The sequence below is a fragment of the Danio aesculapii genome, chromosome 9, assembly GCF_903798145.1.
Source record: "Danio aesculapii chromosome 9, fDanAes4.1, whole genome shotgun sequence".
NCBI lineage: Eukaryota > Metazoa > Chordata > Actinopteri > Cypriniformes > Danionidae > Danio > Danio aesculapii.
In genome coordinates this window covers 14,928,150-14,942,037 of record NC_079443.1, presented here as the reverse complement: position 1 = coordinate 14,942,037, position 13,888 = coordinate 14,928,150, and the positions used below count along the sequence as shown (strand labels likewise).

The window sequence follows — 13,888 nt, the reverse complement described above, 5'->3', positions numbered from 1 at the left end:
TGCCTCAATAAACATTATTAAGGTATGGTAGTAGATATTAGGTAGGATTAGAGAAGTAGATTAAGACCATCCAGAATATGTACTTTTTTAAGTGTAAATTAACAGCAAATAGGTAATAATCTAATCTAATCTAATCTAATCTAATCTAATAATATAATATAATATAATATAATATAATATAATATAATATAATATAATATAATATAATATAATATAATATAATATAATATGGTCACACTTTTTTAAGGTATAATTCTCCCTATTAATACATCATTCACTTTTACTTTTGCCTCAATAAATGATATTAAGGTAGAAGAAGCACAGGTAGTTATGTTTAGATATTAGGTAGTATTAGGAAAGTAGATTAGGATCATGCAGAACATGTACTTCTTAAGTGCTACTTAACAGCCAATACCTTAATAACAGGCAGGTAATAATCCACTAAATGGTGAGAATACAAATACATAATACAATATATAATATACTATAATATAATAAAATATAATATAATATAATATAATATAATATAATATAATATAATATAATATAATATAATATAATATAATATAATATAATATAATATAATATAATATAATATAATATAATATAATATAATATAATATAATATAATATAATATGGTCTCACTTTATTTTAAGGTATAATTCTCCCTTTTAATAAACCAATCACTTTGAAGTGTTAGTAGTTATGTTTAGTTATTAACAGCCAATATCTTAATAATACGCAGGTAATAATCCACGAAATAGTGAGAATACATACATGATACACAGGGAAAAAAATGATTTCTGCAAAACTGTAGCAAACAATTTATATGGGTTGAATTTAAACAAAGCAATTACATTTTTGTAATGTTCAACATAATTTGTTTGTTTAAATTCAGCCCAAATAAATTGTTTACAACCACTTACCTTTAAAAAACCCAAGGAATCATCTTTGATTGATTCTCTTTCAGTGTACGATATGTAATATAATATAATATAATATAATATAATATAATATAATATAATATAATATAATATAATATAATATAATATAATATAATATAATATAATATAATATAATATAATATAATAAACAGCTTCAGTCTTTAGTTTGATTAGCATTAATATTATAATTATTTCTGTACTACAATAAGTCAAACTGTCACAGAAGTACTGGGATAAAGGTTTGTCATTTCTCAAGTAGAAATCAAAATATAGTAAAATGCCTTTTGAATGTAAATTAAAATGAAGATTTTATGAGTCACATTATGAGTAGCTGTTTTAAAAGTATCTGCAATTAAATAATTGGTTAATAATAAAAAAATGAGATAAATTCACTAACAAATTCTTTATGAGTAGGTCATTGAAACCAATTTAAAAATAAAAACAATATTTAGTTCAAATTAATTAACTTTTTTCATATTTAAAGGGATAGTTCACCCAAAAATGAACATTTATTGCCTATTACTCACCCTCTAGTGGTTTCAAACCCTTTTCTTCTATTGAACACAAAAGAAGATAATTTGAAGAAAGCTGAACACCTGTAACCATTGACATCCATAGTAGAAAAAACAAATACTACGGAAGTCAATGGTTGCCGGTTTTTAACTTTCTTCAAAGTATCTTCTTTTCAGTTATACAAAAGAAAGAAACTCATAAAGGTTTTGAACAGGTGAAGGACGAGTAAATTATGACAGAATTTTCATTTTTAGGTAAACTATTCCTTCAACATTTTTTTCAGAACCCATAGTAATTGTGTTATTTTGATCTCTATTTAAAGAAAGAGTAAAATTAAACAAAGATTTTCAGATTTGTCATAAACTATTCTCAAATTTGTTCTTATTTTTATCTGCAATCACAATCTTCTCAACATAACCAAACTATTACAGTGTAATATAATCAATTTGTGAAGATACAATTTTAAAAAGACACTTCTGTTGCTGCTTTAATGAACTATTACAGAAAACTCAATGAAGCCTTCTGTGACATAAAAGAGCAACACAATTCTCCTCTGGGTAAACCTTCAAGAGCCTCTTGAGGACAATTAACCACTGGTGACAAAAATGGCCTCCTTAAAGTAAAGCGTGTGTCCTTACTACACTATAGTGTCAAAAAAAAATGTGTGTAATGCATTTCTGAAATTAGCAGATCTTCTGAACATCAGCAGAACAAGAACATAGACTAAAAACACGGGCCTCTCAATAATTGATTTGTATAATGAGCATATGCTGTTTTTCCTGGCAGTAGGGGGATTCTTTTTTTAAAGGGGGGGAAGAGCATTTGTTGAAGGAGGTGGAGAGAAGCAGTTACTTCAGAACACGTGCGTTCCACACGCGTTCAAACTGTTAAACAATATGCCAGCCATCAAATAATCCACAACATGCTCAGTGGAGCACTAACATGTTGCTAAAAATAGGCTATGTTTCTCCTTGGAGCTTTCTTAGTCCTCCGCTGTTTCTTTTTATAGCCATGCCTGGGGAGCCAGTCTATGGTTTTTAAAGGACATGACCACAATCGCTGATCCTCCAACCGTTTGATCTCAGCGGATGACGCTTGTTTACTCGTTCATGAAAACACACAGATGTTATACAATGGAAAAGCATGACTGTAAGTCCCTGAGGCAACATTTGTACATTTTACAGTAAATAAGTAACTTTCATTGACAACATTTGGAGCTTTTATACATTTACAGGCTCAAAAATGGAAGTCATTTGGATAAAATGTTATAGTGATGAGCACTATAAGGAAATGTTAGTTTTTTTTAACTGAAGTGGTGGAGAGGTTTATTTTAGCTAAAAGGAGTGAGTGAAATATTGTTATACCATCACACTAACATAGTTTGCTCCTGTGAATGAAATATAGACTAAATTATAATTATATCTGACAACAGAGATGTATTTATAAGGGTTGAACGACTTTAGATTTTTGGAAGTCGACTTTATGTTATCAAAGTCGAGTCAAAGTCAACTAGTCACTGTTGACGTCACAGTGGTGGAGAGGTTTATTTTAGCTAGAAGGAACGAGTGAGAAATCTTTATGCCATCACAGTAACCTAGTTTGCTCCTGTGAATAAAATCTAGACAACAGAGATGTATTCATAGCAAGGGTAGGGCTGGACGATATGGCAAAAATTTATATCATGATATATTTCTTAATTTCGGTCGATATGATATAATTCCAATATATCACACAAGAACGCACACAATGGATGTATGTAGCCACAAATGTCTGCAAACTGAATTTCCAACTCTATAATACCTCCAGGCTCTTACATTTTTTTAATGTTTAAATTATGTTCACTTTTTATTTGCATTTAGCCTTTACAAACAAGAAATGTGAAATAAACTATCAAGTAAATAAAACTCTCAGACTCAGCTTGAAATTACAGGAGTTTTGTTGGATAAATAAATATAACTGGAGGGTGGCAGGAGATGGGTCTGAAATACGGGAAACTCCCGGGGAAAAAAGGAGTGTTGGCAGGTATGCTCACACAAACACTATGCACTCTGACTACTTCAATATTGTTGATAAGCCGTGGTGGGCATTTCACTCCGTCTCATGCTAAACGCTGTCGACCAATCGCAACAGACTGTCATAGTCCTTACAATTATAGACTTTTTTCTTGGCTACTGCATGGAGGGCACCACAGTGACCAGCGTCTTCTGGTAGAATGTTTAGAACTTGCATTTAAAGCGTTTACAACTGCGATCTGAAAATGGGTTTCATTAGCGTATAGAGTGGATTACGGAGTGTTTTTGTGACACACGACTATGAAAGGTCTGTGTTAAAGCTGTTATAATGTGTCAGATCTGTGGTTCAAGCATGAGAGAAAAACAGTATCGTAAGCCATGTTTCTTTTCGTTCTGCTTAATCACGTGCCCCAAAAAAGATATTTAAAATCAACAAAACAATATGATGTCTTTTGACTGCTTTCTTTAATAACTACATTACACAATACTTTACACAATACATAATACATTACACAATACATGTACACAATACACACTTGAGTAGTAAATTTTGAAATAAACTACTTGCAATACTTAAGTACAAAAAATGTTGAATACTTTAGTACTTCCACTTAAGTATGGTGCTTAAAGAGCACTTCAACGTTCTACTCAAGTCACTTTTTTAAAGAGTACTTGTACTTATACTTAAGTCTGGGTCTCTAGTACTTTATACATATCTGCCAACGTTTTATTGAGCCTTTTCTAATATAAATTTTAGGTAGGCCAACTTTGTGTGTAACGAGCAGGTAATAACCCTCTCTACTCCAGTGAGCCAACAAACACAGTGCAACATGATTTAGAAAGAGCAATGAAATCCTTGTTGCAGGTCAAAATGAACCCATTTAATGCAAAACTAAATGCATTTCTCCACTAATTATTTTAACTAATAGGAAGTTTTTTCCATTTTGTCATAAACGAACGCGAATTGTGAATGAATGGAGAATGATTGACAGGTGCAGGGGAGGGAAGCACTGAACTGAACATGAATTTAACCACTTTCATCTGTGCTTCACATTAAACTACAGAATGGCTTCAGAAGATTTGAGATATAGTAGGCATAAAAGACAACTTTCTATAGTACCTTATAATAGGCTACTTTCATGGCTTTTGTTAGCTTATAAATTGCACCGAATATAGAGCACACGCAAGATCGGATTTGAATCAGTACCATCTGGCCAAGTATCGGATTGGTGCATCCCTCCTCACAACACAAAAACAATGCAACATTACCAATGACTAATTTAAGTGCAAGACAAATGTACTGTCAATACTTTAATTTTGTCAATAATGCAACATTAGCACCCAGGCTAATTTTACTACAAAATAAATGCAGTCAACACATTGATCACTGCAAGGTTCTAGTAAGAATGCAACAATAACAGATATTTTAATGCAAAAGTAATGCATACATCTTCAGCACACAGATTCATGTGAAGTTATTTCCTAACAACATAACACATGGAGAACAAAGGCTATAATGTTAAGCCTTATTACACTGTCAGAGTCCTGCTCAGGGGTGCGTTTCCCAAAACCATCGTTAACCAACTAAGGTCTCAAGTTGCGTCATTTCAAACATAGTTTGTTGATTTGGCAATTCCCAAATCCGTCGCTCCAACAAACATTCGCAAACTGCATCGCAAATTTGTGCACTTGCAACTACATCTCTTGAGCTGTAGTTAGAAACATAGTTCCTGGCTGTGTTCTATTCCCACTTATCCCCCTATGCCCTATTCATTTAGAACATTCTGACATTTAAACTCGGAATGATTAAAAATAAAAAAGCATTAAAGTCATCACTCTGAGGTGTAATTTGCTTTCAAAGTAATTTTACAGTCCAGTTTTAGCAATCTTCATGTTTACAATTGTGCTCCCTATGAAGTGCACTTTGAAAACATTGATGTCCTTTTGAACACAGCCTCATGACGAAAACTATAGGTGACCTATTATTTAAAAGTGGAATTTATGTTACGTCTTCAAAGCTTGTGAAAACAAAAAACATAGCATACGTTAATGCTTTTAATTTATAGTAGGTTATTTATTAAGTATCTGTACTGTGTATGACATGGGCCTGTTGGTTAAAACATTTCTGCAGTAGTTTGCATGTGTCAAATTGTAAAAGTAGATTTTTCCAAAAAATGTAAAATAAATAAAACAATATCCTACCTAATAATTATAATAATAATAATAATAATAATAATAATAATAATAATAATAATAATAATAATAATAATAATAATAATAATCAGCAGCATTAATATTTTAATTAAAGTAAGATTTGTTTCATTTCCTAATAAATAATGATTATTAAATTACATTTCTTAATAAATAGCCTCATTATTTATTTATTTATTTATTTATATGATTTATACATGAGATCAGAATACGTGTCAGCTTTTGTAAGTGATTTTATGTTATAGAATAGAATATGTAATGTTCTCAATAATATTTGTAAAGGAAACAAAGGCCCTATATCTTCCATTTACATATATTTCAGTTAATATGGAAAGCGAGTGCATGTTTTTACTAAAACTAATATTGGACTTTATTTTAAATGCGTGTTTGTGTAAAACAATATAATTTGCACAAAGAAATTATGTGGTTCTTTTCTAAAGAAGTAGTTACTCCACCCTGTTTAGAGCATCATTGTGGGCATTTTACATTATAACTAACATGGTTCAAACGATGGATCTGCGACAGAAACTACGGATTTTGGGAAACACTCATTACTACATCGTTCTTTTTCCAAACGATGCATCGTACTGTGATAGTTCAGCCACGAGTTACGTCGTTGTTATGGAAACGCACCCCAGAAGCATTTTTTACATGCTAGAAAGCTGCTCAAAATCTTGCTCAAGCCTGCCGTTTTTCACAGCTACTGGCTTGTCTTGGTTATGAGTCGTCTCCTTGATGAACATCTTCACCGTGTTCACTTGAGATGATGTTTACACATGCTAAAGTTTGCCACATCTCCGGTGGCTGCGCACTACATGGTTTCTGTGCAATTTATGGTTCACTCACGAAACATGTTAGCATCTATGCTTCGCAGAGGACAACAGCCAATCACATGACTTTTCCAGGTTTGCATACATATGATTGACTAGGATCTGCTGTAGGGTATTTGCATGAAATGTCCTAACTGGCATCTGTTTGATGATTTAAAATTCACTCAAAGTTCACATGAATCTTTGATGCTGATAAAAGAAAAATAAGATTTAAAATTTTAGATTAAATAATCCGAGGGCAGTTTCATTCAGTGAATTACCTTAGTGTGTAAATCTGTCATGTAGTAGTAAAACCACATGATCTACGCAGCACGACTAGTCAACGCCAATCAAAAAGCGTCACGGCAGAGTATTAAAGTCAACGTAAAGTCAGCTTTTACGTATGTTAAACACAGGCAGTGATTAATATCTACCTCTGTATAAACAGATGAGTCTTATGAAGTTTGTTAGCGTCCTTTCAGTCCAGAAGAATGACAATAAGAGCTGAGTGATATGACACCATGCATAAATGTGCATCAAACAGTTATACTGTTTGTTATACAGTTATACAGTTAAACTTTATTACTTTAACGTGTATATTGTGAAATTTACCATGTAAGTTTGTAATGAGGCAACAGATACATGTAAACTATGTATCTGTTGCCTCATTACAAACATACATGGCAAATTTCACAATATACACGTTAAAGTAATAAAGATACATTTAAACAGACGTCTTTGAAACTGAATACATTTAAAATCTCTACATCCTACATTTTGAGTTCTGTCTATGAAACACAGGCAGTAATTAATATCAACCTCTGCATGAACAGATGAATCTTACGAAGTATGTCCTTTCAGTCCATAAAAAATGACAGTAAGAGCAGAGTGATATGACACCATGCATAAGCTTGAATTAAACGCTTATATTCAGCAGTTTACATGTGTCTGTTGCCTCGTTACAAACATACGCACCAAATTTCACAATGTTAAAGTAATAAAAGTTATATTTAAATAGACGTATTTGGCATTGAATGAATTTATAATCTGTATATCCTGCTTTTTATGTTCCGACAAGCTGTAAACACTCTGTGGTCATGCATGGTTGCCTGCTTCAAAAAAACTGCTCTTTTAGTCTTCCTGTCTAGCTTTTCAAATAAAAGTCAGAACTATTAGCCCCCCTGTTTATTTTTTTCCCCAATTTCAGTTTAATGTAGAGAAGATTTTTTAGCACATTTCTAAACATAATAGTTTTAATAACTGATTTCTAACTGATTTATTTTATCTTTGCCATGATGACAGTAAATAATATTTGACTAGATATTTTTCAAGACACCTCTATACAGCTTAAAGTGACATTTAAAGGCTTAACTAGGTTAATTAGGTTAACTAGGCAGGTTAGGGTAATTAGGCAAGTTATTGTATAACAATGGTTTGTTCTGTAGACTATCAAAAAAAAATTGCTTAAAGAGGCTAATAATTTTGACCTTAAAATGGCTTTTTAAAAAAACTGCTGTTGCCTCACAGCAAGAAGGTTGCTGGTTCGAGCCTCTGCTGGGTCAGTTGGCATTTCTGTGCGGAGTTTGCATGTTCTCCCTGCGTTCACGTGGGTTTCCTCCGGGTGCTCCGGTTTCCCCACAGTCCAAAGACATGAGGTACAGGTGAATTGGGTAGGATAAATTGTCCGTAGTGTATGATTGAGTGTGGATGTTTCCCTCTGCGTAAAAACGTGCTGGATAAGTTGGCGGTTCATTCCGCTGTGGTGACCCCGAATTATTAAAGGGACTAAGGCGAAACGAAAATGAATAATATAATATAATATAATATAATATAATATAATATAATATAATATAATATAATATAATATAATATAATATAATATAGGGCATCGCAGTGGCGCAGTAGGTAATGCTGTCGCCTCACAGCAAGAAGGTCACCGAGTCGAGCCTCGCCTGGGTCAGTTGGTGTTTCTGTGCAGAGTTTGCATGTTCTCCCTGCGTTCGCGTGGGTTTCCTCCGGGTGCTCCGGTTTCCCCCACAGTCCAAAGACATGAGGTACAGGTGAATTGGGTAGGATAAATTGTCCGTAGTGTATGAGTGGGTGTGGATGTTTCCCTCTGCGTAAAAACGTGCTGGATAAGTTGGCGGTTCATTCCGCTGTGGTGACCCCGAATTATTAAAGGGACTAAGGCGAAAAGAAAATGAATAATATAATATAATATAATATAATATAATATAATATAATATAATATAATATAATATAGGGCATCGCAGTGCCGCAGTAGGTAATGCTGTCGCCTCACAGCAAAAAGGTCACTGATTCGAGCCTCGCCTGGGTCAGTTGGTGTTTCTGTGTGGAGTTTGCATGTTCTCCCTGCGTTCGTGTGGGTTTCCTCCGGGTGCTCCGGTTTCCCCCACAGTCCAAAGACATGTGGTACAGGTGAATTGGGTAGGCTAAATTGTCCATAGTATATGAGTGTGAATGAGTGTGTATGAAGGTTTCCCAGATATGGGTTGCAGCTGGAAGGGCATCCACTGCGTAAAATGTGCTGGATAAGTTGGCAGACAAGAAAATGAATGAATGAATAATATAATACATATTTTTTTATTTAATATTTTCTATAGGATGCTTTATAACAATATATTTGTGCATGTATATTAGATTGGTTAATACTGAAGCCCAATCTTATGATAACAAAACTTATGATAACAGTTCAAATCTAGTACACCCAAATATATATGTTATGGGAAAATATTAAATTAAAATTTAAAAAGATGAAAAATCAAGAGAAATTAAAAAAATATATAAATTTTTATTGAAATTTTGTAAGTTATTTTTTTACCGAATATTTCGCTTGAATCTAAATTGTATTATCTTTCTATTTCTAAAGATATTTGGTGACTAAAATACTTTTTTAATAATTATATCTGTTTAATAAATCTGTCATGTTCAAATGCACCAAAATACATTGCCTATATTCACTGACAAATAGATAAAAATTTTAAAATTCAAAACAAACATTAACAAACATTACAATTATATATGTTGACTGCTGTTGAAAAAAAAGATCTGACCACATGATGGTGCTCACATGAATTCAGCAAAGCTCAATGAATAAACGTGGTCATTCATTTTCTTTTCGGCTTAGTCCCTTTATTAATCCAGGGTCACCACAGTGGAATGAACTGCCAACTTATCCAGCACATGTTTTACGCAGCGGATGCCCTTCCAGCCGCAACCCATCTCTGGGAAACATCCATACACACTCACTCACACTCATACACTACAGACAATTTAGCCTTCCCAATTCACCTGTACCACATTTCTTTGGACTTGTGGGGGAAACTGGAGCACCTGGAAGAAACCCACACGAACGCAGGGAGAACATGCAAACTCCGCACAGAAATGCCAACTGACCCAGCCGAGGCTCGAACCAGCAACCTTCTTGCTGTGAGGCAACAGCACTACCAACTGCGCCACCCGAATAACTGTAGTGTTAAACACATTACACACAATTTCTTATGAAACATTTCTAATAATAACCATAGTATACAGCAATAAAATAAAATAAAAAATACCTGACAAACATATGGAAAACATTGCTGATGGCAAGTCATAAAAAAAGAAAATGATGATGAATGACACATTTAAAATTATCTTTATAAAGATACTATTTCAAGCCAATACCAACACAAAAATGACACCCCTGACCACAGCGCTTGTAGAATTGGCTCACTTGTTGCTATGAGAACTGCGTGATCCTGTAGAATCTGGTGGTCTCATAGTTAATGTTACACTTCCAATGCACTGTCTTAATATTTGATGTATATTGTGGATATTTGCAGCATGCATGGAAAAGGCAGCTTACCGTGAAACTGTTGTTGACATTCTTTGTGCTTGATTCGGCAACACTGGCATCTGAAAGGTCCACCTCATCGAAAATAAGAGACTGTGAATGGGATAACAAGGAGAACAGTAAACATCTGCGTACAAGAAAACCAAGAAATCTTACAGTTCTATTGAAATGACACAAAAATGAGCTTATTGTGCTATTCCTTATCTTATGTACTAACATGCGTGTACGCTATATGAGTTTAAAATGGATCGCAGACAGCTGGGTTTGTCAAGAACTCCTTCAGCAGAGCAGAAAATCAAAGTCTCAGATTTACTTCAGGACAGTCGATTCGAATGTTATCACTTGATTGAACGGGCGTCATCAGTGGTTATCATCTGATAGATATGGACCAGTAGGGGCCTTTTGCTCAAAAGGGTGTTATCATCCATCCACATGGTTAATCAGCTATAGATCACATACGGCTGCAGACGGAAGTTAATGAGAATTATTAATATTATTTACTAAATTTCCCAGTAATTGTATTTTTCTAACGTCTACCTCTACCCTTAACCCAACCGTCACAGTACTGTGAAAACAGATCTGGATCTGGAGTCTTCTCTTTTAGTATAGCTGATTAACCATGAGAATTATTTATATTATTTATTAAATTTCCCATTAATTTTATTTTATTAATGTCGACCCCTACCCCTACCCTAAACCCAACCATCACAGCAATGCAAAAACAGATCTGAATCTGGAGTCTTCTCTATTAGTATAGCTGATTATCCATGAGAGTTATTTATATTATTTATTAAATTTCCCATTAATTGTATTTTATTAATGTCGACCCCTACCCCAACCATCACAGCAATGCTAAAACAGATCTGGATCTAAAGTCTTCTCTATTAGTATAGCTGATTAACCAGGTGGATGCATGGTAACAGCCTTCTGAGCCTACCCCTACTGGCCCATATCTATCAGCTGATAACTACTAATATTGCCCATTCAATCGAGTGATAACATTTGAAGTGGATGGATAGAAAATTGAGAATGTTAGTAATCACAACTGATGAAACTTTTGTCATAAAAGTGTAGTCTCGCTGCTGCTTTCGCAAAATTTTGTTTTGGCTTTTATTTGAATTTAAATAAAGGAAAAGACAAAAATATGTATATATTTTTATGTTACATTTCTGAAAATTACAAACTATAATAAATAAAATGTAAGAAAAAGCTGTGCTTGAAATAATGCTTTTTATCTCAAGAAGATATCTAATGTGTTCATTAATTTTGTACTTTTGTACTAATGTTTTATCTGTTATGAAGAAGTTTGGGGTGCTTATCAGTGTGCAGATAATCTGAAGCACTGTTCATTTATATTTAGAATCAATAACACGGTGATAACTTGTTGTATGAGTGCAATAATTCCAAATAAATGTTTTAATGCTGCCACCAATATTAATGACTTGTGGGTCAAATTGCAGGAAACACACGGCAACTATTAAGGTTTTAACAAAATTAAAACTTTTTTTAGTCCTATATGTTACTTATAATGCCAAGACATGGGTTATTTCATTTGAAACACTGTTTAAATAAAGCCTATACAGGCAATGTACATCTCCTTTTGTTTAGGGAGCTATAGAGCCACACATGGTTCCAGAGCCACGGGTTGCCGACCCCATGGCTACAGGGAATATGAGCAAACATCTCTATTCTATTCTATTCTATTCTATTATGACAGTTGTGTCATTTTATCTTATGTTTTATGTATACATTACATTTGTTTGAAAATTTTCGCTCTTCGTTTTAAACTTGATAGATAGAAGAACAGATGGGCTGAGCTGTTACCCACTATTCATGTATATATATATATATATATATATATATATATATATATATATATATATATATATATATATATATATATATATATATATATATATACACACACACACACACACACATGCACGCACACATGCACACACACACACACACACGCACACACACACACACACACACACACACACACACACACACACACACACACACACACACACACACACACACACACACACACAATTACTTTTTAAAGCTATATAACAACATTTTGGTCAGTCATGATGGGCTGATGGAGTCAGCAAATAAAAAAAGATATATCTATCCCTGTGACATATCAATAAACAGCATTTACTAATGCTACCCAGCCATATATACAGTATATATAATAAATTTCATATATGAACTCCAAGAACACATATGTATTTGAAGCACAATTTATTTCCAAGCTTCCTGACATATCATTTCATTAGCATCTCTGAAGCCTCAGTGTGCTGGATGTTGATTGGCAGACACTTGAGTAAATGATGGTTGTATACTCAGTCAGTGTAAACAGTGCGACATCCTATTTATGATCTGTAGGCTTGGCAGGTCTACAGCATGAAGTGCAGGCCTCAGCGTTGACAAACCCCAATGCCATGCCAATGCAAACAAAGCCCCCTGTGTCTGCGGAAAGCAGCACAATCAGCCTGTGAGGTCTGTGCAGTAACTCCCAGCTCTCTGACACAACACGCTAGTGCCGCTCCATGTCATTCAGGAGTTATGCAGGAAGTGCTGCTTTGCCTTATGTCATGGCAAATGCTGAGCTACGGAACCAGTGTTTTATTTTGGACTGAATTTAAAGGGATAGCTCTTGATTTCTATTCTTCTGTAGAGCACAAAAGAAAATATTTTGAAGTATTTTTTTTTTCCTACACTCTCAGAAATAATGGGACGTGAGCTGTCACTCGCGTGGTACCTTTTCAACAGGTACACATTTGTACTTAAAGGGTCCATATTAGTACCTCAAAAGTATATATTAGTACCTAAAAAAATTTAGAGGAACACTTTTGTACTTTTTAGGTACTGATATGTACCCTTGAGGTATTATCATAGACCTTTTAGGTACAAATTTGTACCTTTTGAAAAGGTACAACCCCAGTGACAGCTCACGTACCTTTATTTCTGAGAGTGTACTATGGTTACAGGCTTTCAGCTTTCTTCAAAATAGCTTCTTTTGTGTTTAACAGATGAAAGAAAATTATTAGGGGTTTATAACATCTTGAGGGAGATTGAATAGTGAGCAATTTTAACATGTTGGATGCAGTCAAAGAAATTAAATAAACAATATCAGAATTGAACACTTTTTCAAGGCACAAACAAGGAATTTAGTCAAATAATGATATATAGACATATTTTTAAATAAACAAAGAAACTGAAAAGTGGTTTCAGGACAACTTGGCAAAATAAAAGTTTGGTGACAGAAATGACTGTTGGACCAGGGGTACCCAAATTCATGTTGTATCTGAAATCGCCCCTATACCCTTACATGGGATAATCCACCCAAAAATGATGGTGAAAAGTGGTATAGAGTGGTTGTAAACCTTTATGAGATTTGTTCTCAACACAAAAATTAAAAACAAAAAAATACAACAAAAATAATCAATGATAAATATAGATAAACTATCGGGAAGGGATAACTTTTTGCCTTGTTTATGCCTTGCCTTGTAAACTCGTAGCCAGTTGTTTGG

At 33.7% G+C, this 13,888-nt stretch overlaps 1 protein-coding gene across 5 annotated transcripts in view; it reads right to left on the bottom strand.

The window, feature by feature from the left end:
- The window catches only part of dgkh (diacylglycerol kinase, eta), a 176,409-nt gene that overhangs the window by 118,446 nt on the left and 44,075 nt on the right, over positions 1-13,888 (bottom strand). For all 5 annotated transcript variants that reach the window (XM_056464992.1, XM_056464995.1, XM_056464991.1 and 2 more), the window contains one exon: positions 10,359-10,439. In XM_056464992.1, the coding sequence (XP_056320967.1) occupies positions 10,359-10,439 (81 nt within the window). The remainder of the gene's footprint in view (positions 1-10,358; positions 10,440-13,888) is intronic.